At 42.6% G+C, this 26,793-nt stretch overlaps 10 protein-coding genes across 13 annotated transcripts; 5 read left to right on the top strand and 5 right to left on the bottom strand.

Moving 5' to 3' along the window:
• The first annotated feature begins 195 nt into the window (after positions 1-195).
• On the top strand, positions 196-3,168 carry LOC115764634 (SCY1-like protein 2). The gene is made up of 6 exons (XM_030707803.1): positions 196-393; positions 470-1,069; positions 1,127-2,002; positions 2,064-2,283; positions 2,341-2,541; positions 2,602-3,168. The coding sequence occupies exons 1-6, from the start codon at positions 267-269 to the stop codon at positions 3,149-3,151; spliced, it is 2,574 nt and encodes an 857-aa protein (XP_030563663.1). The 5' UTR covers positions 196-266; the 3' UTR covers positions 3,152-3,168.
• Positions 3,169-3,691: 523 nt separating this feature from the next.
• Positions 3,692-4,797, bottom strand: LOC115764635 (beta-1,4-galactosyltransferase 2). The gene has a single exon (XM_030707804.1). It carries the CDS (start codon positions 4,681-4,683, stop codon positions 3,715-3,717), a length of 969 nt encoding a protein of 322 aa, XP_030563664.1. The 5' UTR covers positions 4,684-4,797; the 3' UTR covers positions 3,692-3,714.
• Positions 4,798-4,892: 95 nt separating this feature from the next.
• Positions 4,893-6,175, top strand: LOC115764636. Its single transcript, XM_030707805.1, has 2 exons — positions 4,893-5,615; positions 5,680-6,175. The coding sequence occupies exons 1-2, from the start codon at positions 5,525-5,527 to the stop codon at positions 6,096-6,098; spliced, it is 510 nt and encodes a 169-aa protein (XP_030563665.1). The 5' UTR covers positions 4,893-5,524; the 3' UTR covers positions 6,099-6,175.
• Positions 6,176-6,495: 320 nt separating this feature from the next.
• Positions 6,496-8,883, top strand: LOC115764783 (probable cleavage and polyadenylation specificity factor subunit 2). The gene is made up of 2 exons (XM_030708023.1): positions 6,496-6,711; positions 6,763-8,883. The coding sequence occupies exons 1-2, from the start codon at positions 6,563-6,565 to the stop codon at positions 8,876-8,878; spliced, it is 2,265 nt and encodes a 754-aa protein (XP_030563883.1). The 5' UTR covers positions 6,496-6,562; the 3' UTR covers positions 8,879-8,883.
• A 28-nt stretch (positions 8,884-8,911) lies between these two features.
• Positions 8,912-11,028, bottom strand: LOC115764778 (pre-mRNA-splicing factor Slu7). Its single transcript, XM_030708017.1, has 5 exons — positions 10,946-11,028; positions 10,250-10,877; positions 9,963-10,191; positions 9,724-9,907; positions 8,912-9,667 (listed from the first exon to the last, which is right to left on the bottom strand). Exons 2-5 carry the CDS (start codon positions 10,848-10,850, stop codon positions 8,939-8,941), a joined length of 1,743 nt encoding a protein of 580 aa, XP_030563877.1. The 5' UTR covers positions 10,851-10,877; positions 10,946-11,028; the 3' UTR covers positions 8,912-8,938.
• Positions 11,029-11,107: 79 nt separating this feature from the next.
• Positions 11,108-12,942, top strand: LOC115764781 (histone H2A.v). Its single transcript, XM_030708020.1, has 4 exons — positions 11,108-11,249; positions 11,634-11,711; positions 11,942-12,055; positions 12,314-12,942. Exons 1-4 carry the CDS (start codon positions 11,247-11,249, stop codon positions 12,542-12,544), a joined length of 426 nt encoding a protein of 141 aa, XP_030563880.1. The 5' UTR covers positions 11,108-11,246; the 3' UTR covers positions 12,545-12,942.
• Positions 12,943-12,999: 57 nt separating this feature from the next.
• On the bottom strand, positions 13,000-16,561 carry LOC115764780 (SPARC). Its single transcript, XM_030708019.1, has 3 exons — positions 16,488-16,561; positions 13,908-14,073; positions 13,000-13,843 (listed from the first exon to the last, which is right to left on the bottom strand). Exons 2-3 carry the CDS (start codon positions 14,058-14,060, stop codon positions 13,091-13,093), a joined length of 906 nt encoding a protein of 301 aa, XP_030563879.1. The 5' UTR covers positions 14,061-14,073; positions 16,488-16,561; the 3' UTR covers positions 13,000-13,090.
• Positions 16,562-16,610: 49 nt separating this feature from the next.
• Positions 16,611-20,981, bottom strand: LOC115764779 (ribonucleoprotein RB97D). 3 transcript variants are annotated; one of them, XR_004018043.1, is made up of 7 exons: positions 20,787-20,981; positions 20,393-20,622; positions 20,075-20,319; positions 19,302-20,015; positions 19,079-19,238; positions 16,815-16,882; positions 16,611-16,678 (listed from the first exon to the last, which is right to left on the bottom strand). XR_004018043.1 is itself a non-coding variant. In XM_030708018.1 (6 exons), the coding sequence occupies exons 1-5, from the start codon at positions 20,862-20,864 to the stop codon at positions 19,084-19,086; spliced, it is 1,422 nt and encodes a 473-aa protein (XP_030563878.1). In that variant the 5' UTR covers positions 20,865-20,980; the 3' UTR covers positions 16,764-18,903; positions 19,079-19,083. The 3 variants fall into 3 exon arrangements, 1 of the variants encoding a protein (XP_030563878.1); XR_004018042.1 differs by having other exon boundaries at positions 16,815-18,903; positions 20,787-20,980; XM_030708018.1 differs by lacking the exon at positions 16,611-16,678 and having other exon boundaries at positions 16,764-18,903; positions 20,787-20,980.
• Positions 20,982-21,041: 60 nt separating this feature from the next.
• On the top strand, positions 21,042-24,746 carry LOC115764782 (oxidoreductase-like domain-containing protein 1). 2 transcript variants are annotated; one of them, XM_030708021.1, is made up of 3 exons: positions 21,042-21,161; positions 24,271-24,398; positions 24,459-24,746. In XM_030708021.1, exons 2-3 carry the CDS (start codon positions 24,282-24,284, stop codon positions 24,684-24,686), a joined length of 345 nt encoding a protein of 114 aa, XP_030563881.1. In that variant the 5' UTR covers positions 21,042-21,161; positions 24,271-24,281; the 3' UTR covers positions 24,687-24,746. The 2 variants fall into 2 exon arrangements, with proteins under 2 accessions (XP_030563881.1, XP_030563882.1); XM_030708022.1 differs by lacking the exon at positions 21,042-21,161 and adding an exon at positions 23,843-23,936.
• LOC115764831 (homeobox protein rough) lies at positions 21,340-26,588 on the bottom strand. The gene is made up of 3 exons (XM_030708079.1): positions 26,153-26,588; positions 21,816-22,050; positions 21,340-21,640 (listed from the first exon to the last, which is right to left on the bottom strand). Exons 1-3 carry the CDS (start codon positions 26,586-26,588, stop codon positions 21,340-21,342), a joined length of 972 nt encoding a protein of 323 aa, XP_030563939.1.
• Positions 26,589-26,793: the final 205 nt, after the last annotated feature.

Below are 26,793 nucleotides of genomic sequence, written 5' to 3'. Positions count from 1 at the left end.
TTTATTGAACGGAATTCAAATCTAAAAATCAAATTTTAACATATTTGAAAAGCGCGCCAGAACGTAGAAGAACGGTTAATTGCAGTAGTTCGATAAATCGTAATAAACGGCCGATAGCAGCATGCATTTATCGAAGAGTGCGATTGAACTAGTTCACAGCAGAACTAACTCTATTGATTACTAAAACAAAAAGAATTTGGCAAAAACATTTGGTATTGCTGCAAAGCTGCTTAACAATTTTATAGTTATCATCAAAAGCAGCAAGCATGGATGTCATCAACAAATTCTACTCGTCCGCCGTGCATACCGTCTCGCAGCTGTCGGGTGTGCTGCCTGGCAATAATGTAACACGGGAATACGAAGTATTGGACCAGATTTGCACAGCGGGTGTGGGTAAGAGCAGGAAATATGCACTGACATATGCGTATCCAGCTAATCGGTACACATTTGAAATATTTGAAATATTTAGGACTCATGTGGAAGGTCTACAATGGCCACAAAAAGAGCACCAAGCAGGAAGTCTCGGTCTTTGTGTTTGAGAAAAAGGTACTGGAGCGCTGGTCAAAAGACGACCGGGAAACAATGCTGGAGACGTTGCGGCGGGGCGTTCAGCAACTAACAAAAATACGACACCCGCATGTCCTAACCGTGCAGCATCCGCTGGAAGAGAGTCGCGATTCTCTGGCCTTTGCCACGGAGCCAGTTTTTGCATCGCTCGCCAATGTCGTTGGGGACTCGGTGCGTTCGGAAAAGAAGCTTTACGATGTGGAAATACGCCATGGGCTGCTCCAGCTGTTTGATGGCCTGCAATTCCTGCACAACGATGCCAAGATAGTGCATCGCAACATCAGCGCCGAAACGATTGTGATCAACAAGAACCGCAGCTGGAAACTGTTTGGCTTCGATTTCTGCATAGCCAATCAGCCATCAACAAATGGCACTCCTCACTGGCCATGTAGGGAGTACAGCACATCCCTGCACGTGCTGGCCCAGCCAAGCTTAGAGTATACAGCGCCGGAGCTGGCTTTAAACAGTGTTAACACGCCGGACAGTGACCTTTTCTCGCTGGGTAAGCGCACTTTACTGATTCTTATCAATATCAATCACTGTACAATTACAACCTTAGGTGTGCTCATCTTCACAATTTACTCGGGCAAACCGCTAAAAATGTTCGGAAGCGATTACAGTGGCTTTCGGCGTTACGCCAACGATTTGAATCAGCGCAAGTACCCGCCCATGAACACAATACCAAGCGAGCTAACCGAAAGTCTCAAAGCCCTGCTGCATCCCAGCGCCAGTTTGCGGCCTAAGTTGCATGAGCTGAAATCGATTGCTTACTTTCAGGACGTGGGCGTCAAGACTCTAAGCTATTTGGACTCACTTTACCAGTGGGACAATCTGCAGAAATCCAAGTTCTACAAGGGTCTGCCGCAGATAATACCCACGCTGCCGCATCGCGTGAACTTACACTCGATATTGCCCTATCTGATCAAGGAGTTCGTCAACTCGCCCATGATTCCATTCGTTTTGCCCAATGTGCTACTGATTGCCGAAATGAGCAGCCAGCGCGAATACTGCGATCACATACTGCCGCACTTGAAGCCCATTTTCAAGCTGACGGATCCCATACAGATACTTCTGATATTTATGCAGAAAATGGATTTGCTTCTCAAGCTAACGCCGGCAGAGGAAGTGAAGCAGAGTGTGCTGCCCCTGCTCTACCGTTCACTGGAGTGCGACATGCCGCAAATACAGGAGCTGTGCCTGGGCGTGCTCCCTACCTTTTCCACTCTCATCGATTATAATGCCATGAAGAACGCAGTCATACCGCGTATTAAAAAACTCTGTCTGCTTAGCAACAATGTTTCGGTTAAGGTTAACTGTCTTATATCGATTGGCAAGCTACTGGAGAACCTGGACAAGTGGCTGGTGCTAGACGAGATTCTCCCATTTTTGCAGCAGATACAGAGCCGCGAGCCTGCAATTGTAATGGCTATAATAGGTGGCGTTGTCTACATTTAACAATGTTTTTCCATATTATTATTATGAACTCTTCTTTGCAGGCATTTATAAAATCGCCATGACGAACACAAAGCTGGGTATCACAAAGGATGTAATGGCGCACAAATGCATACCGTTCCTGGTGCCGCTGAGCGTAGAAAATGGACTGACCATAGCGCAATTTAATACCATCGTCGCGCTAATCAAAGAAATGCTGGGTAGAGTGGAGCAGGAACAACGTGAAAAGCTCCAGCAATTGTCTACAATACAGCGGGACAACAAGTAAGTTTTGAATACTTGAGTACAACACTTCATTCCCAACAATACTACCTCGTATAGACCCAAGGATGCTTCCGAGATACTGGCCAATGAGTTGGATAACGCTACGCTATCGCCCTCAAGCAGCTATGGTGCTAGCAATGGCAATAAGAGCGACGATGATATGTTCTCCGGCTTCAGCGTGGGTCAGCCAGCGAGCGCTGCGACGCCAAAACCTACCGCTACAGCCCTGGCGCCTGTCAAAACAAGGGAGCAGCTCAAGTAGATGATGCAATCAGCGCTGAATACCAAGAAAATTAAGTCAATATCTTATATTTTCAGAATAACGCACAATACAACGACAGAGACAACATCGAAAACGGACATGTTTTCATTAATGCAAAGCAATCTGAGCAGCCTAAGCACTGTCCAGAGCACACCAGCAGCAGCAGCAGCAGCTGTTCCTCAGCACGCCATGCCCTTCAATGCGAGCAGCAACAATAGCAACAATTGGCATAGCGCAAATCCGCTGGTCATGAATCATCAGCTAGCCTCACCGCAGGCCAGCAGCAACAACAATTTCTCCTCGCTGGACGATTTAGATCCATTTGGTTCTGCTGGTGCCGCCAGCCAGATTGCCAAGCCCAATAATGCAAATGGTGCCAATATGTATACGCTGCAGCAACCCACAGTTAACTACATATATCCAACTGGCTACAATGCATCAAACAGCATGAACAACATGCAGCCGAGCATCGGTCTAAACAAGCCAATGATCATGGGTGCAGCAGGCACGGCCACGCCCACGCTGATGCCACAGATGACCCAGTCAACGGATAGCAAGAATCTTAACACGTTATCGCAACAAGACATACTTAACTTCTTGAACTAGACACATCATTCCCGCGACAGCCTACCGAGCATGTCTGCCAAATAGCCAATGTTTTAACTAACTATTCCGTACTATATATATATTTAAATTATAAATGAGTGTATGTGCAATTGTATGTCTGTGTATGTGCGTGTGATTGTGTGAGTTAGTGTTTTTGAGCAGTTTTGAAGTTTTGCTCGTTGTATCATTCAACAAATATCAATTTTAAAAGTGAATGTGCATAATTTATTGTTAGTCTAGGCAAACAGTCAAGCAACCTATTATATATAGAGTACATCTAGATGTGTATTGTGCAATTTGCTCCTTAGTGTATCTCAGTGTACACAAGCTAGTTAAAATATACTTATTATCAATTAAAAACAGCCAACTATAATTTATTGTTATTTAATTGTATTCTCTCTTTCTCTATACTTTACGTAATATGAATCTACAACAAGTTAAAGTATAACAAAGCGCTCTTTTTTACATTAATACATTCATTTGCCGAACTGGGCTCACAGAGATTCCTACAACTAGTTAGCTAATTAACAATTTAGCATGGCAAAGCTGAAGACGAGAACAGTCTAGGTCTCGACCAGGATGTGCGTGAAGAGACTATGCAATCTGCGTTCCACCTCCTTGTAGACAAGCGAGTTGAGGCCATCGGTGTGCATACGCAGTGAAGCGGATCGCAGCAATGCCATTCGATTTTCATTTGGTATCGCGTGTTTGTGCTTTAGCATTGTGTACTCACTGTACGCCGGATCAAAGCGGCAGATCTCGATGCTCACGACTTTGAGGCGCTCGTACAGATCGTCGTCCTCGCCGCCCCAACCATGGTACAGATTCGACATGCCATTTATCATTGTAAATTGGGAGGTACTAATCGCCACAACGCCACCAAATAGTGTGCGATATGGCAGATGAAAACGCCAGCTGTCCAGCGCGGAGCTCATGTGCCTCGGCTGAACTGTGCATGCGTAAATCTGACCGGAATTCAATGGCATTAGGTCCACGTCGTGCAGTATTAAGCAAGGATAACCATAGCTTTCTGCCACTTTGGCGCCTATGTTGAAGAGCATGGCCCGATTAAACGGTTTCCGGTCGCTTTGCTCCACCACAAAAATTCGATAATGGATTTGCTGCAGGCGCAGATAGTTGTGCATATAGTTGAGAAATGCGACCAGCTGCTCCTGCCGATCCCGATACGGTACAATAATGGCGGTACTGAATCGTGCACGGCATTCATCCGGCTGATATTCGCCGCCAAGCCGTATTTCCTGCCCGCGCAGAATAGCCGCACGATGCGCTGCATCGTAGACAAAAGTGCTATCAGCTAGCACCTCCTTGTAGCTGCAATCGATTGCCTGCTGCGATGAGATATTCGAAACGGTTGCCGAAAGAAGCGCCTCCTCAATGTGCTCCTTATCGATGTAGTCATAGCGCAGGGCGAATCGATGAGGCAGTAGAATGTAGACGAGGATGGTTAGCGCGCCGCTGAATAGAAGCAAGTCGTATATATGAAAACTGTGCTGGCACAGCCTTAATATCATTATTCACTGTTATAGTATTAACTGAAGTTGAATGCTACAGTACATAGTTGTAGCTTATTAAATATTTTTGTACTATTTGCATGTGAAAACACGAAAAACAGGAACAACAGTGCAGCAGGCCAGCACGGCAATTAACAGAAACAATTCAATGTTGGCATTAACATAACATAGCATGGCAAAATGTTATTAACAGCGGCAGCTTATTTCTTCGCCGAAAAATTCCAGTTCGCTGTTAAATTTTTAAATATTCACATATGTTTTTTAATATTTATAACCGTTTTCTGGAAGCTAAAAAGCGAAAATGTCTCAAATTTGATTTAACATTTGATAATTAACACCAATCAAGTGGGAGCAAAACCAGAGATCAGCTGTTCCTTAACATAAACGATCGTTGACCGCAATTAGATTCTGTCTTCTCTCTTTCTTCTCTTCACTGTTTTCGAAGTTCAATGCCCGCCTACAATTTTTTTCGTTTTCCAACACCTTACCTTTCTTTTTGTCTTTTTTGTCGGTTTGTTTAGATTCTTATACGACCTGTAAAAAGATTTCGAATTGATTTTCTGTATGTTTCTGGATGTTGTACCTAAAACGAAAGAGTTATAATTAAATACTTGTTATATATTTGCTAAAAGTTGTGTAAATAAGCCAATACGAAGTAATGCAACTTATTAACAAACTGACCCAAAACTGGACTGGCTAAATTATATTAACATCTAAAACATATAAACACATACCCATTTCGGTTGATAACGCAGCAGTCGATAAGATATGCACTTTCAGCTCGAGGCAGTTACTCATCAGACGTCTAGTTGCGAACACTTATGTCTATTTTAGCAACAGAATGTGCATCGCATTTAAATGTTCTGTTTACATAGCTGTATACTGTGTATACCTCCTGGAATTGAGTGCTGAAGAGGGGCAGCTGCTGCGACGTCAGTAAGAGAAAAAACTTGTTTATCGCTGACAAATATTTTTAAATTAGCCCGCTTATACCAGTTAAGAACTGTACAATACAGGGAGAATGCCCGGATCACTCCATATGCACAAAGGTTGTCGACAATTTCGGCTGCATCTGCTGGCAGGGTTATCATCTGAATCCCGACTGGTCTGCTAGCGACCTGGACAATACCGACTGGGATTATTGTGTCCGTCAGCCGGCAAATAAGACTGTTATCGTGCACAATCGCCTGCCAGCAAAAAGCGAACACCTGGCCGTCGCCATTCTGCTGGTTTTATTTGGTGTGATTGTTGTGACCCTGGTACTTTACTGCTTCGTTGCACTCCGTCCAATTAGCCGCACTCGTGCTGCTTACCGCCGTATGCAATTGAGACGCTCCAATCATCGCCGGCTTCAGGAGTTTGATGATATTGACATGACTTTTCGCGACACACATAACGCGGATTGTCTTGATTAAATAAAGTTAACGATAATGTATCGAGTGAAAGACTGCAATTACCAAATAGTTTTTCATATACCTGTGCAAATCAACTTAAAGATAATAAACGATATCTCTGTATTATCGTAAACAGTTAACCATTTAAGGAATGTTATTATAATCGAAAAGAGGAAAAGGTACACAACTGATAAAAATTATAACTATTAAATAAGTTTATACATTGGCCAGGGTACATTATTTTTCCTATTCTTCCGTTACTGTTCCTCCTGCCCTTTATGTTAGAATTACGCCATTTTTAGTGCTCAATTATAAAAATTTGGTATTTAATTAAGGCGCGAAAAATGTGTCCAGAATCGAAAATACCTTTATCGATAGATCTATCGAACTTGCGGTATGAAGTATCGAACGACCGGCTGAGATACACTTCCCTATTATTTATAACAAATGCTTTTTGATAAACGCGGTCAGCAAACACTTGCAAAATGACCTCAATTATTAAACTGCACACCATCTCTGGTGCCATGGACGAGTCGCCGCCGTGCTACATTTTACAAATAGACGATGTGCGAATATTGCTTGACTGCGGCTGGGACGAGAAATTCGATCCGAATTTTATAAAGGAATTAAAAAGGTAACAAACCAATTTAGATAAATGGCAAATCGTTAACCGAACTTGTTTTAGGCAAGTGCATACCCTGGACGCAGTGCTGCTATCCCATCCAGATGCATATCATCTCGGCGCGCTTCCATATCTGGTGGGCAAGTTGGGCCTCAACTGTCCCATCTACGCGACCATACCTGTCTTCAAAATGGGCCAAATGTTCATGTACGATTTGTATATGTCGCACTTTAACATGTACGATTTCGATCTGTTTTCATTGGATGATGTGGACACAGCCTTTGAAAAGATCACGCAATTAAAGTACAATCAAACGGTCTCCCTGAAAGGAAAAGGCTACGGCATTTCCATAACACCACTAAGCGCTGGTCACATGATTGGCGGCACCATTTGGAAGATCGTCAAAGTTGGCGAGGAGGATATTATTTATGCCATTGATTTCAACCACAAGAAGGAACGGCATCTCAGCGGCTGTGAGCTGGACAGACTGCAGAGGCCATCTCTGCTGATAACCGACGCCTACAATGCACAATATCAACAGGCCAGAAGGCGTGCGCGCGATGAAAAACTGATGACAAACATTCTGCAAACCGTGCGGAACAATGGCAATGTACTTATCGCTGTGGATACAGCTGGTCGCGTCCTGGAGCTGGCGCACATGCTTGACCAGCTGTGGAAGAACAAGGAATCTGGTTTGATGGCCTATTCCTTGGCGCTGCTCAACAACGTCAGCTACAATGTCATAGAATTTGCCAAGTCACAAATCGAATGGATGAGCGACAAGCTGACCAAAGCCTTTGAGGGCGCGCGCAACAATCCCTTTCAGTTCAAGCACATCCATCTCTGCCACACGCTCGCCGACATCTACAAGCTGCCCGCAGGTCCCAAGGTGGTGCTTGCCAGCACACCGGATATGGAGAGCGGCTTCACCCGCGATCTATTTGTGCAATGGGCTAGCAATCCAAATAATAGCATAATTTTCACAACACGCACCGGTCCTGGTTCGCTGAGCATGGAGCTGGTGGAAAATTCAACGCCAGGCAGGCAGATCGAACTGGATGTGCGGCGACGCGTTGAGCTGGAGGGCGCAGAGCTCGAGGAATATCTGCGCACTCAGGGCGAGAAACTTAATCCGCTCATTGTTAAGCCAGAAGTTGAGGAGGAGAGTAGCTCTGAATCCGAGGATGATATTGAAATGAGCGTTATTACGGGCAAGCATGATATTGTGGTGCGGGCCGAGGGCCGTCATCATTCAGGCTTCTTCAAGTCAAACAAACGCCATCATGTCATGTTTCCCTACCACGAAGAAAAGATTAAGTATGACGATTATGGTGAAGTCATCAATCTGGATGACTATCGCATTGTGGACGCCGGCTACGACTACGCGCCCATGGACGAGCAAAACAAGGAGAACGTTAAAAAGGAGGAGCCACATGTGGAGCAGCAGACCAATGGCAACCTAGACAATGATGTGCAAATGCTGGAGAAACCCACCAAGTTGATCAGTCAACGCAAAACCATTGAAGTCAACGCACAAATCCAACGCATCGACTTTGAAGGCCGCTCCGATGGCGAATCAATGCTGAAGATTCTCTCACAGCTGAGGCCGCGGCGCGTCATCGTGGTACACGGCACAGCCGAGGGCACCCAGGTGGTGGCCAAGCACTGTGAGCAGAACGTTGGCGCTCGCGTCTTTGCGCCGCAAAAAGGCGAAATAATCGATGTGACGACGGAGATTCACATTTATCAGGTGCGCCTAACCGAGGGTCTCGTTTCTCAGCTGCAATTCCAGAAGGGCAAAGATGCGGAGGTGGCCTGGATTGATGGTCGCCTTGGTATGCGCCTACAGGCCATCGATGCACCCAATCAATCGGAAGTCACTGTGGAGCAGGACGTGGCGGCGCAGGAGGGCAAAACGCTTACATTAGAAACTCTCGAAGAAGATGAAATTCCCGTGCACAACTCGGTGTTGATCAACGAACTGAAACTATCCGACTTCAAACAGGTGCTAATGCGCAACAACATTAACTCCGAATTCTCTGGCGGCGTCCTCTGGTGCTCCAATGGCACACTGGCGCTGCGGCGCGTTGATGCCGGCAAGGTGGCCATGGAGGGCTGCTTATCGGAGGACTACTACAAGATACGCGAACTGCTCTATGAGCAGTATGCCATTGTATGAGGAATAAAACTAAGCTATGGACATGTCATGTTGTTTAATATATTAGGTATATACATTTGTTTATAAAAATTGCAGCATGGGATCGTCGGTGCGCGTGCGTTTCTTCTTCCATTCCTCGATTTCCTCCTCGGTAGGCGCCTTAACATCGTACATGCTATTGTATGGCCGCTTTCTATCATCAATTTCATCAGGCTGATTCTCGGATCGGACTGCAGGCGTCTCCTTTTCCTTAATTTCTTTGTGTTTCTTTTTGTTTTTTCGCTGCTCCTTGGCTTTCTTTTTCTTTTCGCGCTTTTTTGATTTTTTCTTTGATTTTTTGCTCTCCTTTATTTCCTCTTCAGTTTCGGAGGAATCTTCCGAACTAGGCGCAGAATCTACTTCGGAGCCTGGTGCCTCATTTTCTAATGCTTCCGTCTGTATTTTTGGCACAGCATCTACAATTGGAGCGGCGACTGGAGGTGCACTTGATGTTGCCGGATGCTGCTGCTGTTGATCGGAATAGCCTTCCGGCTCCTGCATGCCCACACAGTAGGAGTTCTTAATAAAGGATTTGCAGCATTTGTAGCCCCAACGACCGGAATTCCAAAAGCTGCCCCATATGGTTGTGTGATTGTTTATGTACACATCCTCCTCGTATATGCTGCGTGCCTTAGGCTTCTCGATGCCTTTGATAACCTTGCCACTGCGCGAGTACTCGACATATTCCTCGGTTTGAGCAAGCAATAACGATTTGGGCGGCACCTGTAAGTGCTCCTCGCCTCCGTACTTTTCCACGATGTCTGTTTTGGTCTGCAAGGAAAACTGTGTTAGTGCTGTTTAGAATAATAAGTTTTTCTTTAACCTACACTTGACTTGAACTGTTCCTTTTTCTGTTCGTACTCCTTCTGCAGCAGCTCCAGCTTTGTGGGCTCGGCAAGCAAATGGACATCGACGCCCTTGCCGTGCGCCTCCCAAGCGAACAATTGTGCAGTGGCTTGGGCTGTTGTGTCCCCAGAGAAACGTACAAAGTTCTCGCCCGCAAACTCCGCTCTAGAAAATTAAAAATCGTTAGTTAAACTGCATAAGAAAATACAACTCAACTTACTCCTCCGCTGGAACAGCTGGATTGGGATTGTCGCGCATAGATCGCGTCTTGGGATCATAGTAAGCTGAGTTTGGATCCAAATTGCGCAAATATTTCGCTGTATCCTCACGTATGCGTAAATTACGCACGGTAATACGCTGTTTTGAGTCGACTTTTGTGCCTGGCATGTCCACCTCGTCCACGTATTTGTCCTCGTTACCCTCCTCATCGGAGATTTCAGCATCAGGATCTGCGAAATGTCCAGATTACTAAAAGAAACAGCTTTTTTTTAGGCAGAGACAGCTTACCATTCTTTAATTTCTCTGCCTTAAGCTGGCGCTTTGCTTCCTCGACTTTTTCATACTCCTCGATGATTTCGCGATGATTGGAAGGATCGTAGGAGCTCCATCGATCCCGCTTTTCATCATAGTTAATCGACGCATCGGTCACAATGTGCTCGTCGTGCACCACAATCGATTCGGCGTACTTGGCCTGGACCTTGCGCGGCCTTTCCAGGCAATCCTTTTTCTTATGGGTCATGGCGCCACAATTTTCACAGGCGCCCTTACGAAACTTGGTAACCAGTTTTGTGGTGTCCAGGCCTTTGGGAGCCCTATTGTCCAATTGACCACGTTCATCTTCGTGCTGTGGCCGTTGATGCTTTAATGTGGGCCCCTGGGAGCCGTAGTACCAGGGCGCATTTGAAATATACTGCGGAATGTGTGGATTTATGTCACGACCTTCCTCGTCAACGGCGGCCGGCGCAGTACCCGCTTTTCGGGCTTCCTCCAGCTCCTTGGCCTTGCGCCAATCTTCGCGTGACTTCTTTTTGGGCTCGTCCTCAACATCTTGATCATCCTTATTGTGGATTATTTGCGATACGGGCGTTCGAACAGCGCCCGAACTCATAGCGAGAGATTTGTTTAATGTTAACAACTGTAAATTATTCAATCAACTAATATTGTTTTGGTATCGGTGGTACAATGGAAATGAGCAAAACGTACAACGATAGAGATTTACTTTAATATATCGATAGCATAATACAAAGAAAGTGCGATAACAATACATGCCATTCGCCAAAAACGTTAACATAAAAACAGCAATGGCCCACAGTCCGGTGACTGGCAACACTGACGGCGTCTCATTCGTGTAAAAATTATACTACAGTGCGGACGCGTCTAAAATCCAAAGACTACTAAGTTTCCATTTTCTTGTTACAATCATTCCACGCATATATAAACAAATAACGTGCCTTGTGATTTTCTATACACAACCAACCACAACGGAAAAATCGATTAAATAAAAATGGTAATTTCAACAAAGACTAACTGTCGCGGCTGCCGCTGCAGCGCATCGCAATCTGCTTGCCAGAAGCGGTTTGACGTACCGTCGTTTATTGCGCGTGCCTCGCGACCTGAAATATTAATGCTACCACGGACCACGTAGCGCGAACATTGACAATTGGCGCTGACGTTCTCTGATAGTCCGCGGTGCTATTTAAATTGGAAAAATTTTAACCAGTGTTATTGTGGCGGGGCGGCAAAACGTTCGTGTTTAACCTCAAAGTTTAGTGCTAATGTCGATTTTGCCGCCACCATTTTGTGTAGCGTATTCCGTATTCTTTTTGCTTTCTACTCTGTATGTGTGTGTTGTTTGTGTTTTACTAATTCTGGACAAAATTCTCTTCTGCAGGCTGGTGGCAAAGCGGGCAAAGACTCTGGTAAAGCCAAGGCGAAAGCGGTTTCACGATCGGCGCGCGCGGGCCTTCAGGTGAGTTATTGTTGTTGTCTGTACCAAATAAATTTTTGGCGCCTTTTTTACCAGCTCACATCATACATATACATATCTATGTATATGTGCACAACAGGGTGCGTTTGCATCAGCCGTGTGTGTATGTTTGCTGGGAAATAAATTGCTTGTGCTAGTTGGGGGTAGCAAAACATAAACAAGAGATGAAACTTTTTCCTAATGCGATTTTTATGTGCTTTTATACCAAACAGTTTCCCGTTGGTCGTATTCATCGCCATCTCAAAAGCCGCACCACATCGCACGGACGCGTTGGTGCCACCGCTGCCGTATACTCTGCAGCCATTTTGGAATACTTAACTGCTGAGGTGAGATTTTCGCGCCTAACGTTATTTCTTTTTCCGTTTTTCTATTGTCAAATATAACGGTGTTTGCTTGTGTTGATTAGAATGCATGCGTATTTGTAAATGTTGACAACGGCATTTGTTTACATGCTGGCCTGTTAACAGAATTCTTATGTATTGCCGTAACAGATCAATGTTAACTAACGTATTCCAATTGGCAACATTTATGCTGTTAAGCAATTTATTCAAATACTCATTGTTTTCCGATACTGCTCTTTGCAGGTGCTAGAGTTAGCAGGCAACGCATCGAAAGATCTGAAAGTGAAGCGCATCACGCCGCGCCATTTGCAGTTGGCCATTCGCGGAGACGAGGAACTGGACAGTCTGATCAAAGCAACCATCGCCGGAGGCGGCGTCATTCCGCACATACACAAGTCGCTTATTGGCAAGAAAGAGGATACCGTGCAGGATCCTCAGCGGAAAGGAAATGTCATTCTCTCGCAGGCTTATTAATGATTGCCTCTTCTTTTTGACTATTTCGGAATACAAATTTTACATCTATGTTTAAAAATATATTACAAACTAAATGACGCGTTGTAACAATTCTGTGCGAAGCTGCCAAGGCGTTAAGCATAATTCTAATTTACAACAATTTCTAAATCCAGCCCATCATCTCCCAGCATCTGCCCGCTACCCTAACCTACCCTACCCTAGCCTTCCTTCTATCGTCAACAGGCAACATGAACATTCAACACCCGCACTCACACACACAAACACCCACACACACACACTCACGCACTTACACATACAAATGTAAACTTAATTGTCAAGCAAAATGCAATGTTAAATGAGAAAGAGGATTAATGCAAACTTAATTTAGAGCAAAGTAAATTACACAAATAAATTTAATAAAACTTTAAATAAAAAACAAAACAACAACAATCCCAAATTGTTATTGGACAATTTATTAGACAATTAATTGTTGAAATAAACTTTGTGCACAAAATAGTAATAGTAAGAATTACATTAATCAAAATATCTTGGGCACCATGGAACAGCTTAGCCCAGTAAATGCGGCACTGCCTTCTGGACATCGTCGCAGCGCTCCTTGAGGTCCTCAGCATCCAGCTCCAGGCAAGCGCCCCATTCAATCAATGTGATGCGATGATCCTTGTTGGAATCGCACGACTCCAGGAAAGGCGCAATGCAATGCTCCAAGCTGACCAACGGTGCGCGTATGGGGAACAGCTCGTGGCGGGACACCGAGCGATCGGTGTCGCCATCCAGGTCACACCATTTCCATACAGCTGCGTTGGCCCAGCGGCGCGAGTTGTTGGTCTCGGCCTCCAGCTCCATTTGCATGTAGTGTTCGGTCAGCTCGTCGCGCTCGGCCAGATCGCGCATCACGTTGAACAGCCAGTCGCGCATGCGACGCGGGAAGTCTTTCAGATCCTCGCCGTCGCAAACGCGCGACTCGTGGCAGGCGCCATAGTAGTCGATGTGCAAATGCGCATTGTCTGGATGACGGCAGCCCGGATCCTTGATGTCGCACCAGCAACGCTGCTGGTAGACGGCGCAGTCCGAGGGCCAGGTCTCGTTCTTGTTGGTGCACACATGACGACGCACATCCGACTCCTCGGGGCACTCGGGAATGCACACGCACTCTGGCTTGCTCTTGTTCAGTTGGCAAATGCGACCGGCGCCGCAGTGCATGATCTCGCAAGGATCAACCTCGACAACTGGATTCAGTATGTTATGCTGCACCTCCGCCAATTTCTGGGCCAGCTCATTCTCACGGTCCACATCTTTGTTCTGACCGAATGCAACCAGTTAGTCATACAAGGAGTTCACATTTTATCGATTTAGTAATACACACCTTGGACTTCTCCTCCAGCAAGGCCAGAAACTCCTCATCGTCCTCATCGAAATCGGCTATGTCGTCCAAGTCGATATCAGCAATGGACTCCTCGGAGCGCACCTGACCAAGCGCCAGCAGCCCCAAACAGAGCAGCAGCCAAACGGAACGCATTTCGCTACGAGTTCTGAAAGTGCCCAAGCATATATTACTTACATATACTATTACTACATACTTAAATATTTATATATATATGAATAAATAATCTTCCTCAAGTGCGGGAGGTCAAACGGTGACGCGATTAAGTTTGGCCTTCAAGGCAAACAGAATTTCATTTTGAAATTTTGCGCCAAAAAACAATCGTTTTCTATTTTCTTAAAGTGCACGAGACTGTACTGCTGTAACGGTTCGCACTGTAACGGTAATCAACCCCCTTTTTAGGGTGGCTTACACTGCAAAGACTTTGCGCGGCATTTGAAGACGCCGCATTTCTCTACATGTCAATGCAACATACATTTTGGAAGGGCATTTGCCAGGAAGTTGCGGAATTCAATGAATACAATGCGCACTTATTGTTGACGGGTGAACAAATTGCAAAAAGGAGAACGCATCGAATAGGGTGGACCAGCTTACACACACTGATATTCTCGCAAAACAGTTACAAATCTTTAGTTTCATAAAGACATTAAGTGAATATTTTACTTTAGAATCTAAATATTATTGACTTGTATGTATTTGTTTAAGATGATGCTCCTAACGATATGTTTTCGGGGTTTTAATATTCAAACAGCCCTTTAAATTCTTGGCAAAAGTTTTGGCTATGCATTTGGGTCAATCATAAAAATGTTTTGTAGCACACACATATATAAGAAATTAAAGTATAATTCTAGTTATAAATAGAGTTAATTACCAAATCAAAAATAATTGATTGGTTTATTGTGTTAATAATAGGAAATCCCTTAAATTCTTTGAAAGAAACGCTAGAAAAAAAAAAACAATAAAATTAAAGGTTTTAATGGTTCTAATATTCTATAGGAATAATTGCAAATCCTTATAAGCATAAAAAATGAATTAACTATATAGATGAATAATTAAGATTTGGAATAACTGTTGGTACAGCTCTAACAAACTTTAATATTTTTATATATTGGTATAAATAAAAGCAAATGAAATGAAAGAACGTTTAAGTGGGAACACATTTGCATCCAGGGCAAACCAAAAAAATGTTTTCTTTTAGAATAGATACAAAATAAAATTTGCCTATTGAAATTTTAGAAGCGATAACTTTCTTTAAAAATGTAATTTATTATGTTTAGGAAAATAACCAACCCATCTTTAATGTTACTTTCTATTAGTACAACTCTTTAGATATTTCGCGAATGTCTGTGGGAATTGCAATGCATTTGGGTCCACACTAAAAACAAAAATAGATTTTGAAGGCATGTTAAACACATGTTCTCCAGTTCAAAGCATTTGAAAATTGTTTATGATCGTTGCTTTGGCATAAAAAGCGCAATTCTGAAATCATCTCTATATACAGTTACATATATATATATATATATATATATATATATATATATATATAGGTATATGCAAATGTGTGTGTACTATATTCTCTATGGCACACAGTTCTGATTAAAGCTTGACCCGAATGCTGGGGCAACACGAAAACTATGGCCCAATTAGAATGCTCATCAGCCAAATATATGTTATAGAAGCATGTATTTGTACAATATAGTACATCTAGTTGTACAATATATAAGCACATAAGTACAATGACAAATGTGGGCTTATCGCATTTGCTTGGCCTGCGCTTATCTCTAGCCTGGGCTTCCGTTTTGGGAATTGAGATTTGCTCAATCGCCGCTTTTTCACTTGACCAGAGCGAATGCGCAATGTTTCTTTCGAATGTGGCACAATTCCTATATACACTCGCATTTCATATCCATATACAATATCTTCATATGCATGTGCATCTGTTGAATGCAACAGTTTCCCGGAATATTTCAATGGATGCTGCATGCCTTTGCTAGTCTCTCTCTCTCCCTCCATCTCTCATCTTGTTGCAGCTGCAGTTTAATTATAACGAAAAAACCGACCAAGAATGACGTGATCTATCGCATATAGCCGCAGATCTTGTTATGTTTGTGTGTGGGAGACTCTACACTCGATGTACCAGAATTTTCATTGTAATCATAGGCTACACTGAGCCAAAACTGGGTTGAGATTTTACAGTAGCCAAATTAGAAATATCTGAGATTTTGTTTTTATTCAAAATAAATCCAAGTGCAGGCAAGGAAATGCACTTGTGCCCAGATCTGACCTTGCAAGGTTCTAGTATAGAGCAAAATTTGAGCAATTTGATTAAATGAATTGGCAAATTGTTTTTAGAATTGAGTTCAATTAACTTTAATTGCAATGCAATTTAACGCAGATTATTGAACTTGAATATCGAAATACAATTTAAAGCTGAGACACGCAGAAAACTAAAAGCTACTCGAATTTCAAAACTTTGAATCGATTCTGAACAACGAGTACTTTGGATCGATTCTATACAACAAGTACTCCACAAATGATTCGCGGCTGCCTTGGAATACTTACTGAATATTTGTTGATTCAATTCCTGTACGATTGAGAGAGTATGTCCAAACGCGTCGGCGGCAGGCGAACAACTGTTGGCCGGACGATGGGCAACACAGCGATTATAGATCGTCGCCATGGGATGTCCACACATATCGCTTAACTGGAGCACAGGCGCGCACAACATGGCATTGGGCTCGCCAACTTGTTGGCTGCCAACATGTTCGTTCGCACAATAACAACACAGATTTTCATTTTTGGTTTTTTTTTTGTTTTTTCATGATCAAATCGTAGATTTTATTCGAGCAAGCATAACAATGTATATATATATGTATATATTAGACTTACCGATGGATCGAAATCTAGATACTTTGTTGTCTCAGTGCATCCGGAAGTGCTTTAGTGGGGTTTTGTTTCTTGTGTGTTGTGTGGAAAGAAATAGGGATTTGGTAATTTTAGAAATGCTGCATTTAAGTGTTTTTTGTGTGCTAAATACGTATAGATAGCGGTACTTAAGCATTCATCTAGACTAGTTAGTTAATAAGGTTCCACTAACTTACCTTAAAAAGCTTGACGCAAGCCCGCGAAAACATACAATAAAAATCATATAAATATATATTTAGAGAGACAATAACTGCTGCTTGCACTTGTTTCTAGAGCTGCATAGGCATAAGTTTAACTAAATTTAATTGTTAATTAAATAGATTGTTGGCTAAGTAGAACTTTAAGTACTTAGTTATCCGCAAAGACTTACTTAATATTGCAGCTAGGGCACAGCTCAAGTAAATATTAAGATACATAGTGTGGGTTTTAAGAATTTATTTATTTAAAAATAAATATAATGAAACTTGTTTTTCATAAATGTATATATAATAATTATATAGTAAGTTATATTGTGTAGAGCTATATTAAACTGGCAAATTAGGGACTCTCTTAGTTAGGCCTTGCATAATCTAATACATAGTATATCATATTGTTAAAATATAAACTGAAATCGTAATCGTTAAAGCCTTTGGCGTGCGCTACAAAACCTAAACATATCCATATACATATCAAGATATAGCAGCAACATCTATATTATTTATAAATTAATGCTAAACTTAGAGTTCATGTCGTGGCTGATTACAAGCACATAAATCCATTAATATTTTGTATTTTGAAATTTTTTGCTATTAAACACATAATTGTCGCACAATAACAAATCAGCCGTTCCTTCAACGTTCGTCTCTTTTGTTCTTTAAATATTTTGAATAATAAAAAGTAATCGTATTTTGAATCTGTAAAGCATTATCTAAAGATTGGCTCTACACATATAAACTGCTAAATGTGCAGCATTTGAATATTGTGGGCATTCGATCGATTTGCAGCAATTGCAAATTGAGTTTTGAGTGTGAGGAAACCGTTTACAACTTAATGATAAATTTAAGTAGAGCGTACAGTCATATACGTATATATATATATATATATATATATGTATATATATATTTATATACATTTATGTTTATACAAATTGACAGTAATTTGGATAGAATTATTTATATGGCTACAGTATTAAACTTTTCTATTTTATATCATATATTATTACTTGATGTGCGCAGCCGTGCGTTGCTCAACAGCCTTTCGATTTGATTGAATGTTACATATTACTTGGACGTATCTTTTAATTTCTTCATTTGGTATTTTGCTCGTCGGCCAAGTTGACTTCTTTTTTTTTTGGTTTTACGAGTATTAAGGCGTCTATTAATTATAATATATACGAGAGCTGTGCAAACTAGCTCTATATAAGCTCGGCTGCTAAAGGTTTTCGTTAAAGTCTAATTCGTTTACAAAAATACACGTTTACGGTGTTCTAATGCTGAGCTACGCACGGGCACGGGCACTCTACTTCGTTTGTATTTATAGACTGGAATTACATTTTAGGCATAAATAATTCTAATATGAAGAGAGAATAAGAGAGCACTAGTTGGTTAAGTTCTAATTTGGGTTTACAATTTGTATTATAATAACTTAGTTTTTTTTTTTTTGGAGAGAAAATTATGCATGGCAAGTTAACAGTAAATAAAATGAAACGACTTTCGCTACAACTCAGAGTTGTATCAAATATTTGTCTTATTAATAGGCCGAGTATCGCTTAAATACAAACATAGATGGATATCAATCGTTCAATAAATAACATTAGAGCTTAAGTTAAGGAGTTAAAAACTTTAGTTAGTTGTTGCCGTACGCTCAGTTAGATATAAACGTATATATATATATATTTATATATATAGTGAGAGAGAGACAACGCAGTTAATATATTATATTTATCCTGTTTTTAAGTTACTAAGCGAGTGTGTGTCCTAGCTTACTACGAGCCTATTTATCAGTATCAGTATCTGTATTTGTATCTTGAATTCTGAGCTTTTGTGCTGCTTTTAAGGCACACACAAAAAGGCATCTAAATTAAAGAGAATTATAAAGATTAGTACTGTGACATACTTATAGAGAGGGACACAATTGGAGTCAGTATTTGGTACCTTAAACTTTGCTTTAAATTGTACTAGGCATAAACGTACCACAACAATGACAACGCAATGCGTGAGGGCCAGTTGCAAGTCTCTCGCTTTACTTACCCCGACTAACGGCGATATTTGCTGTTCGCGCTGCCCCCGGTGGCCACCGATCCATTTGAAATATTCTTAGGTACGGGTCCCGAGGGTGGACCACCGCCACTGGGCGGCGGAGCTGCGGCATTGTAGGGCGCATAGCCGGGTGCTGGTGGCTGCGCGTTGTCTACGAAGAGAAAAAAAAGGCTGATACGTAAATACAGAATTTTACAGAAGTCATACTACTTACGATAGCTGCTGGGTGGTGCAGCGTACGGATTCATGCGGTTGCCATTCATGTTGTTGTGTTTAGTTGGGCCACCGCCATAGTTTTGTTGATAGCCGCTGCCAAAGTTTGGCGGCGGTGGCTGTTGCTGCTGTGGTGGTGGCGGCTGATGGGGTGGCGGGCCCTGTGTTACCGGCATGGAACCAGGTACTGGTGGTGCCCCAGACGGCGGCATATTCCAGTTGCCCACCACTTGCGGCGGTGGACCGCTGCGATGATGACCAGCCGGTGGCACGCCAGGTGTTGGCGGCTGTACCGCCGGCGGGCCGCCCCACTGGTTGGCATGCCACTGCTGAGCACCGGGTGGTGGAGGCGGTGGTGCATTCCAGCCATTCTGCGCAGGCGGATAAGCATTCCACGCATTCATTTGAGGCGGCGGCGGCTGCTGGTAATAAGGCTGCATGGGCGGCGGTGGCCCCCAATAGTTGTAGTTTGGTGGCGGAGCGGTCATGGGTGGCGGCGGCGGTTGATGCTGATACGGCGGCATTTGCTGCGGCGGAGGCACTTGGGGACGGTAGCCAGTTGGGGGCATGTTAGTTTTAGGCGGCGGCTGCTGCTGCTGCGGCATCTTGTTGCCGTTGGCTGTGGCGCCCTGTGCCATTCTGTCTTTCTTTTCCAGATTGTATATGGACTTTTTAACGTCGACGAGCACGTATTTAATCGAGTGCTGTCTTTGAACTGTTCGTAAAAATGTATTGCAATAAATAGTCTAAATTAATTGGCTTTATTAGACTTACGTATCGCCTTGTCTACGGCATCGTAGTCATCGAACTCGATAAAGGCAAAGCCTCGACGCTTGCCGGTAGTTTTGTCTGTGAGCAATTTCACGGACACCACATTGCCGAATTGCAGGAAATATTCGCGCAGGCAATCCTCATCGTGATTGTCCTTTAGACCGCCGACGAACAGCTTTTTAACCGATATGTTCGTTTCACGTGTCTCACGCTCCGGACGCGGCAGAGCGCGTTTTGCCTCCACAGTTCTAGAAGACACCGAAAAAAAACAGATAATAACTATGAGATTGAGCAAGTGCAAATATAACATTGGATACATACTTGCCGTCAATGATATGCGGTCGGTTCTCTTGCGCAGTATCTACCATGGCGGACTTTGTATAGGTTATAAACCCAAAGCCACGTGAACGCTTAGTGGCGGCATCTCGCATCACAACAACATCGACCACCTTGCCCCACTGGGAATAGAACACTTTGAGGCCCTCCTCTGTGGTGTAGGGCGCCAGGCCGCCAATAAACAGCTTGCGCAAGTGCTCCAATTCACAAATGTCCTGCAAGCCAAATTAAATACAAATATATTCGCATGTGTGCATGTGCATATGCATGTGTTTGTTTTGTCAGAAACAGCACAGGTTTGTTTTTTTTTTTTTATGTACCACAAGGTGCACGCAGTAGAATGAGTAGTGCAGATGCCGCAATTTTAATTGATACTTACATCTTCGTCTTTGATTTCGAATATCTCGGGCTCTTCGGCGGTATCCTCTAATTTGACTACTTGCGGTGTGTTTGCCATATTTGGCGCAAGTTTAATTAAATTTACAAAAAAAAAATGCAAAACTACAGCTCGTCAGACACGCACGCGAAGAAAATTTCAGGGATGTGCAATATACATCGTAGTACGTGACTATCGATAAGTTGCTGCCTTCGATATATTATTTTGACGCACTGACTTTTGGCAGCCCTGGTTTGTTATTGTTATTATTACGTTGTTTAGTCCAATTGTATAATATTTATCTAAATTAAGAGCTCAGTTGGATTACAAAAAAAAAAAAACCAGCAGTTGCTGCAACAACAAATGCAGTGAACTAAGGTAAGTGTCACAATGCGCGTTAGACCGCCAATTGAACTGTTGCCATGAATAGTTATAAGCAGCAGACAGTGATGCAAGTTTTGACTATTAAAAAGCTAAAAACGTTTTGCAATTAAACCTAGTTTATTTGACGCATTTTGATGTGTTAGATGAGCTTAAAACAAGAAGTCGCTTAAGGCTAACACGAATTAATAAGCGTTGGCGCAGGCACAAAACGGCTGCGTCGCTGCTGCTGGTCAGGATGCACTTGGTGTTGTTGTTGTTGGTGGTGCTCCACATAATTAACATCCGCACGACGCGCGTTATTTACGAGCGCTGCCCTGTCCTTCGGCAGCGGCGCCGGCAGCAGCGTCGGCGTCGCTGCATAGTAGCCGCTGCCTAGCATGGCCGCCGCCGCAGAGCTGGTCGCCGGCGCAGCCGTCGCGTAGCTCGTCTGGCCCATTATGGTGCTCATAAAACCATTGGCCACGACAAAGTTCCTGCAAATTGATAGTATCGTGCATTATATAAAAAATGTCGAACAGTAACCCAGACATTTGTCTAATTGGGCCGTAAATGTCGTAAAATTAATTTCGTGTTAATTTTATGGGAGTACATCAATTAAACTTGTGACATTTACGTGAATTGCTGGTGCTGCTCCAGCGTATGGCTTACCTGTAATGCTGATCGATTTGCGCCTTCTCGATGCGTTTATCCTTGGCGCGACGATTTTGAAACCAGATTTTGATTTGTGTCTCCGACAAGCGCAGCGTCTCGGCCAGCTCAAAGCGTCGACTTCTCGATATATACTCGTTCCGATGGAACTCCACCTCCAGGCGCAGTGTTTGCTCCGTGCTGAACGTGGTGCGCTGCCGTCTCTGGCGTCCCTCCTTGCGGCGACGTCGAGCCACTGCCAAATCGAGAGCACATCATCAAATTGTTGTATAAGCCACAACAACAATGGCCTAAGATTAGGCCACACGCACACACAATGGAGATGTTAGAGCGAACCAAATCCCACATTAATAAACCATCAAATTGCCCGCAACCCCGCAACCCCTCCTCCCCCCGCAACATGTCCTTGCGTGCGAACAAGTTAAACAAATAATTAACCATGCTGATGGCCCCGCCCCTTTTTCTACTGGTAAGCGATGTTTGTGATCGCGTTTGTGGCGCACATTAAAATGCATTTTACACGTGTTCCTAGACTATCCATCACGGACCGTGCCCCCCTCTCCCAGCGTCGTCCCCTGCGTCCCAGCAATTCATACTTTGGGCAATCTGAGCCGGGAAACTTTCAACAATACCAACAGCTGTCTCCCATCCTTCCATTGTTATTTTTGTTATGCTGCTAACAGGCATCATAACTATACACTTCCTGGAAGGGTATTATTAGTTTTTTCATACTGTTTGCCATTTTTAATATCGCATACAAATTTGCTTATAATTCTAACTTACTTTTTGTATAAGAAATAAATGGAGAATACATTTAATATATTAAAATAATAAAAACTATTTTAAAAGAAAGTTTGTTGAGAACATTGGAAAATTATGTGTTCATTTTCTGGACAGTTACAGCTTTGAAAACATTCATAAAGGTATATTAAAATATGAATATACAAAAACTGTTAAGCTAACAAATACGTTGATCCAAATAAAAGATCCTGTTGAGGTCAAAGGTTTCTTTAGAGCGACTTTCTAATATGCTATATTAACATTTTTAATTTTATTTTGCCCTACACTTTTTTTAATATCTATCGAAACGTACTTCAATTTAATAAAATACAACAAATATATTTGTATTTACTCTTTCGAAAATGAGGATCACAAAAAACATAATTAAATATATATAATTCATTTAATTGAATACAAAAAAAAAAAAAGATTTTAGTGTCTTGTAGACTTGGAAAATGAGAGCCGCAGCGTAAGACAATAATGAAAAAATATTAAAATGTATTCAAAATGATTAATTTTTATGGAATTTAAAAAATAATGTAGTATATATTTTTTTGGTAAATTTTTAAGCGAACAGACTACTGGCAATTGTTTACTCAATTCGTTTGTAAGGGTATGCGCACTTCGTTGTAGCGCAATCCTAATGAATATTTGTTTGCATTGCGCTGTGACGTAGACGTCATCCGAGCGAACAATATGCAGCCACGCCCACTTACACGATGCGTACTCAACTCCCATTGTCTGTTCGCGTACGCTGATTACCGCTTAATTGTTCCAGTCCGTCTCTCCACTCTACACTCTCTCTCTCTCTATCTGCTGCCTTGCCTCTTGCGAAGCTGTAAAGTTTCCGTTGGTGCGCGACTTTTTGTATGAGTGTGTTAGAGCGGTGCGGGGGGAGGGGTTGCTAATCTCTAGTTCTCGCCTGATTACCCGCCGCCTGACTAACTTAAGCTCTGCTTTCGGCTTATATGCACATATATACATATATATGTATATATTTTTTTAAATCACGTGTGAAATTCGATACGACAAGTGTCCTTTGAGCTGGCGCAAGTGTTTGTCAATGTTTGTGTGTGTGTGTGTGTGTGTGTTTTTTAGGTTTCCTGTTAAGCTCAATTACAATGTTAATTTTTTAGCAATGCGTTTTTTTCTGCTACTCTTCTTCTTCTTCTTCTCCATCTTTTTTTTAGCTAACTCTCAAAGTGGCATATTTATTGGGGTGCCAAATAATCGCGATGTGGCCTGTAATATCATCTCTCCCTTATCAATCTTCGTCTGGCATTGTCCATTCTTAATTTCCGCACCCCTCTCCCGCGCGACCTTTAAGCGAGATTACCGCAAGTAAATGAAAATTTTTACGGCTGAATGCGTTTTAATATTTTGTTAATTTCTTGGTTTTTTTTTTGCTTTCTTCTTCTTGAAGCCCTTGCTCTCTCTCGGCTTTTCGGTTTGTTTTTGCATACTTCGTTTTTTCTTCAAGGATTTGCCGACAAGTGAAAGGATATTTAATAGCCTGGCACAGCTTTTTTACACAGTTCCTGCGGAACTAATTTTTTTTTGTTCATTCTTGCCTTAAACTCTTGCACCTGCATGCGCCAGCGTGTGAAAGCTTGCATGCATTTAACATTTTGCCATTTCTGTTATGTTATATGTTATGTTATGTAATATGTTACAGATCCAATCAGAATGCGTGCTCCTCTGTGCTTCGGCTGCCAGCGTTGCCTGCTTGGCCGGGCGACAATCCAATTAGCCGCAGCCTTTCAGGCCAGACATCTGGCGAACAAAGACGCCTCGGATATTGTGGTAAGCCTTGCCTCGCCCATTTGAAAGTTTTAGCTCGTCTAATTCCTAACAAACCGACAGTTACCCCCGGAACCCACCACCTGCTGCATGTCCGGTTGCCCCAATTGCGTCTGGGTGGAGTACGCGCAGACTGTGGCCAAGCTGTTGGGCGACAACGATGAGCGTGCCCGTGAGATTGTTCTGGCCAAGATCAAAGATCCCAATTTGCGTATGTTTTTGAGCATGGAGCTGCGCAACTTGAAACAGCTGCGAGACAGCGCAGAGGAGGCAAAAAAGAAACCCAAATAATCCAAAATGTAGCACCAAAATTGTATACAAATACATTAGCAAAATTCGATTATGCCTTAACTTATCTAATTTTAACTGACCTCAAAGGAACTACATCTATATAAACCACAATCAACCGGACATATTAAGGGCACAAGCTGAAATCCGATTCTCGCTGACGTCTTCGATGCCATGGCTTGAGCTTGCAAGACAAGCTTAATGACATGTCAGCGAAGGTGTCTTGTCTATTGATATACTTGATGACGTATTATCGTACATATAAATACACGCTACAATAGATGCTCTTAGTGGAAAATCGGCTGTATATAGAAACATTCCCGGTTCAATTAGAGCAATTAATTTCCCAAATTAAACGAAAGCTTGAGTTAACACCGTGTCTTGAGCCTAAGTTTTGGTTCAAGCCTTGGTTTTTCAAGGGTTCTTTATATAAATAAAGCAGAAAGAACTTCTAAATGGACGTTCTACTAAAAATAGCCCAAATTTCAAATACCAAATATGATTAGATAATGGAATTGTTGAACTTGGGTCTGTCTCTTCCTTAATAAAACTTTGGCTCTGGGTCTCTCTTAAAAGTATTTTTATATTTAAACTAATTCGGTTTCGATTTTGTCTGTTTTTTAGGGCAAAGGATTTGGTTTAGAGTTCGGTTCAGTTTAATGTACCAAGTTCTTTAAGCTAACACCGATTTTTTGCCTCCTTTTTAGATCCGCAGAAATCTTTTTAATATCTTTGATTTCTTGTGGAATGTATTTTCAAGATGAGCGAATCGTATCCAGAAAGGTTTTATGTGCCGAAAACTGATCTGTTGCATGAAAATCTGTGTTCTACCCTTGTATTATATATGTAGCTAGCATAGGAACGATCGGACCCAAACTTGGCATTTGTAAGTTTTCTAATATCCCATACAATATCATATAGTTGCCATGTGAGAAATCGGTCGAAAACTTGTTTCTGATATGGAAACCTTTTTTTAAACTAGGGTAAATTGATTAAACTGGGGATTTACTTTATGATCCCCATAGTATATATGGAAAATCTTATGAACATCGGACAAGTATATCATATAGCTGCTATAGGAAAGATCGGTGGAAAAGTAGCTTCCTATATGGCAACGATCTATCAATCTAGATTTTTACTATACAAAATCTGCTCATAGTTCCCATAGATGGTATCGTAGGAACACGGACAAGTATTCTAACCAAGCTCTTTGAATTTAATTTTTCAAAAATAATTATTGTTCATATTTTACAGACAGCGTGGAAAGCCTATATATACTACATAGATCTATGGCCAGATCTATTCTTCCGTTCTAAAAATCTTATAAGAAACTCTTCATTTAATCTTCTCCGATCTTTAAAGCAACTTAAATAGTTGGATATGTCTTAAATAAAAATTTGATAAAAAATAACTATTTGTAAAATGATTTGATTTTTTTTTTTTGGTGTTAATCTCACTCGCATACTCACAAAATGCTGAAAATCCGGCGTTAATATGCGGATCACCCGAAAAAGCCGGAAATGTTAGACCCGGCGGTAAAGTTGCGTTCGCAATGGCGCCGTACGCATTGTAATCCGGCGGAGGCGCATGCAATTCATATGACGGAAAACTGACTAACGCGACGCGCTCATCACTCATCGAAATATCCGGCGAGGATGCGCTGCCTCCGTCACTCTGGTAGGACGGCTCGGCGTGTGTGCCCACGTCAATGTCGCCGCTCTCACTGTTGTGCGTCCGCGTCTCGAGATGCCCGTAAAGACGCTCGAAGAATTGGCGCGGAGATGACGGACGCTGCGGCGTGCCAAGCACCGTGTGCGTGGGTGCCGGCGTCGCTGTCGGCGTGCAATTCGAAGATTTGATAACCTGCTCCGCATGGAGCGGCGATGATGGGTTTTGCTGCAGCATTTCAGGCGCCCGGATCGACCAACGGCTAAACTTGACACTTGGCTAATCGACGAGTGACTGAAACTGGCGTTACTTCCGACTACGAGACTGACCCGTCGTTTGTCTTGGTCAAGCGGTCACAAATTATGTGCCGCATTAAAATCGACAAGAAGGTGCTTAAAATTGTGGTTAAAAAAAATATATTGGCGCCACACCTGAGGCAAGC

Source organism: Drosophila novamexicana, unplaced genomic scaffold (genome assembly GCF_003285875.2).
Source record: "Drosophila novamexicana strain 15010-1031.04,08,12 unplaced genomic scaffold, DnovRS2.1 tig00000870-arrow-arrow-pilon, whole genome shotgun sequence".
Taxonomy (NCBI): Eukaryota; Metazoa; Arthropoda; class Insecta; order Diptera; family Drosophilidae; genus Drosophila; species Drosophila novamexicana.
Note: the sequence above shows the minus strand (reverse complement) of the source record. Positions and strands in the feature narration are given on the sequence as shown.

What these genes read in the sequence shown, in the direction of transcription:
- LOC115764634 (XM_030707803.1), top strand. Translation starts at nt 267, where the DNA reads ATGGATGTCATCAACAAATTCTACTCGTCCGCCGTGCATACCGTCTCG. An exon ending in CAGTGACCTTTTCTCGCTGG is followed by an intron (nt 1,070 to 1,126) that starts GTAAGCGCACTT and finishes TTACAACCTTAG; the next exon opens with GTGTGCTCATCTTCACAATT. An exon ending in AAAACAAGGGAGCAGCTCAA is followed by an intron (nt 2,542 to 2,601) that starts GTAGATGATGCA and finishes TTATATTTTCAG; the next exon opens with AATAACGCACAATACAACGA.
- LOC115764635 (XM_030707804.1), bottom strand. Translation starts at nt 4,683, where the DNA reads ATGATATTAAGGCTGTGCCAGCACAGTTTTCATATATACGACTTGCTT.
- LOC115764636 (XM_030707805.1), top strand. Translation starts at nt 5,525, where the DNA reads ATGTGCATCGCATTTAAATGTTCTGTTTACATAGCTGTATACTGTGTA. An exon ending in AGAGGGGCAGCTGCTGCGAC is followed by an intron (nt 5,616 to 5,679) that starts GTCAGTAAGAGA and finishes CGCTTATACCAG; the next exon opens with TTAAGAACTGTACAATACAG.
- LOC115764783 (XM_030708023.1), top strand. Translation starts at nt 6,563, where the DNA reads ATGACCTCAATTATTAAACTGCACACCATCTCTGGTGCCATGGACGAG. An exon ending in TTTATAAAGGAATTAAAAAG is followed by an intron (nt 6,712 to 6,762) that starts GTAACAAACCAA and finishes AACTTGTTTTAG; the next exon opens with GCAAGTGCATACCCTGGACG.
- LOC115764778 (XM_030708017.1), bottom strand. Translation starts at nt 10,850, where the DNA reads ATGAGTTCGGGCGCTGTTCGAACGCCCGTATCGCAAATAATCCACAAT. An exon ending in GGCAGAGAAATTAAAGAATG is followed by an intron (nt 10,192 to 10,249) that starts GTAAGCTGTCTC and finishes GACATTTCGCAG; the next exon opens with ATCCTGATGCTGAAATCTCC. An exon ending in AGGAACAGTTCAAGTCAAGT is followed by an intron (nt 9,668 to 9,723) that starts GTAGGTTAAAGA and finishes TTTTCCTTGCAG; the next exon opens with ACCAAAACAGACATCGTGGA.
- LOC115764781 (XM_030708020.1), top strand. An exon ending in CGGCGCGCGCGGGCCTTCAG is followed by an intron (nt 11,712 to 11,941) that starts GTGAGTTATTGT and finishes TATACCAAACAG; the next exon opens with TTTCCCGTTGGTCGTATTCA. An exon ending in TGGAATACTTAACTGCTGAG is followed by an intron (nt 12,056 to 12,313) that starts GTGAGATTTTCG and finishes TGCTCTTTGCAG; the next exon opens with GTGCTAGAGTTAGCAGGCAA.
- LOC115764780 (XM_030708019.1), bottom strand. Translation starts at nt 14,060, where the DNA reads ATGCGTTCCGTTTGGCTGCTGCTCTGTTTGGGGCTGCTGGCGCTTGGT. An exon ending in TGCTGGAGGAGAAGTCCAAG is followed by an intron (nt 13,844 to 13,907) that starts GTGTGTATTACT and finishes GCATTCGGTCAG; the next exon opens with AACAAAGATGTGGACCGTGA.
- LOC115764779 (XM_030708018.1), bottom strand. Translation starts at nt 20,864, where the DNA reads ATGGCAAACACACCGCAAGTAGTCAAATTAGAGGATACCGCCGAAGAG. An exon ending in TGCCGTAGACAAGGCGATAC is followed by an intron (nt 20,016 to 20,074) that starts GTAAGTCTAATA and finishes TTTTACGAACAG; the next exon opens with TTCAAAGACAGCACTCGATT. An exon ending in TGCACCACCCAGCAGCTATC is followed by an intron (nt 19,239 to 19,301) that starts GTAAGTAGTATG and finishes TTCTCTTCGTAG; the next exon opens with ACAACGCGCAGCCACCAGCA.
- LOC115764782 (XM_030708021.1), top strand. Translation starts at nt 24,282, where the DNA reads ATGCGTGCTCCTCTGTGCTTCGGCTGCCAGCGTTGCCTGCTTGGCCGG. An exon ending in AAGACGCCTCGGATATTGTG is followed by an intron (nt 24,399 to 24,458) that starts GTAAGCCTTGCC and finishes ACAAACCGACAG; the next exon opens with TTACCCCCGGAACCCACCAC.
- LOC115764831 (XM_030708079.1), bottom strand. Translation starts at nt 26,588, where the DNA reads ATGCTGCAGCAAAACCCATCATCGCCGCTCCATGCGGAGCAGGTTATC. An exon ending in CGCCGGATTTTCAGCATTTT is followed by an intron (nt 22,051 to 26,152) that starts GTGAGTATGCGA and finishes TCGATTTGGCAG; the next exon opens with TGGCTCGACGTCGCCGCAAG. An exon ending in CAAATCGATCAGCATTACAG is followed by an intron (nt 21,641 to 21,815) that starts GTAAGCCATACG and finishes ATCAATTTGCAG; the next exon opens with GAACTTTGTCGTGGCCAATG.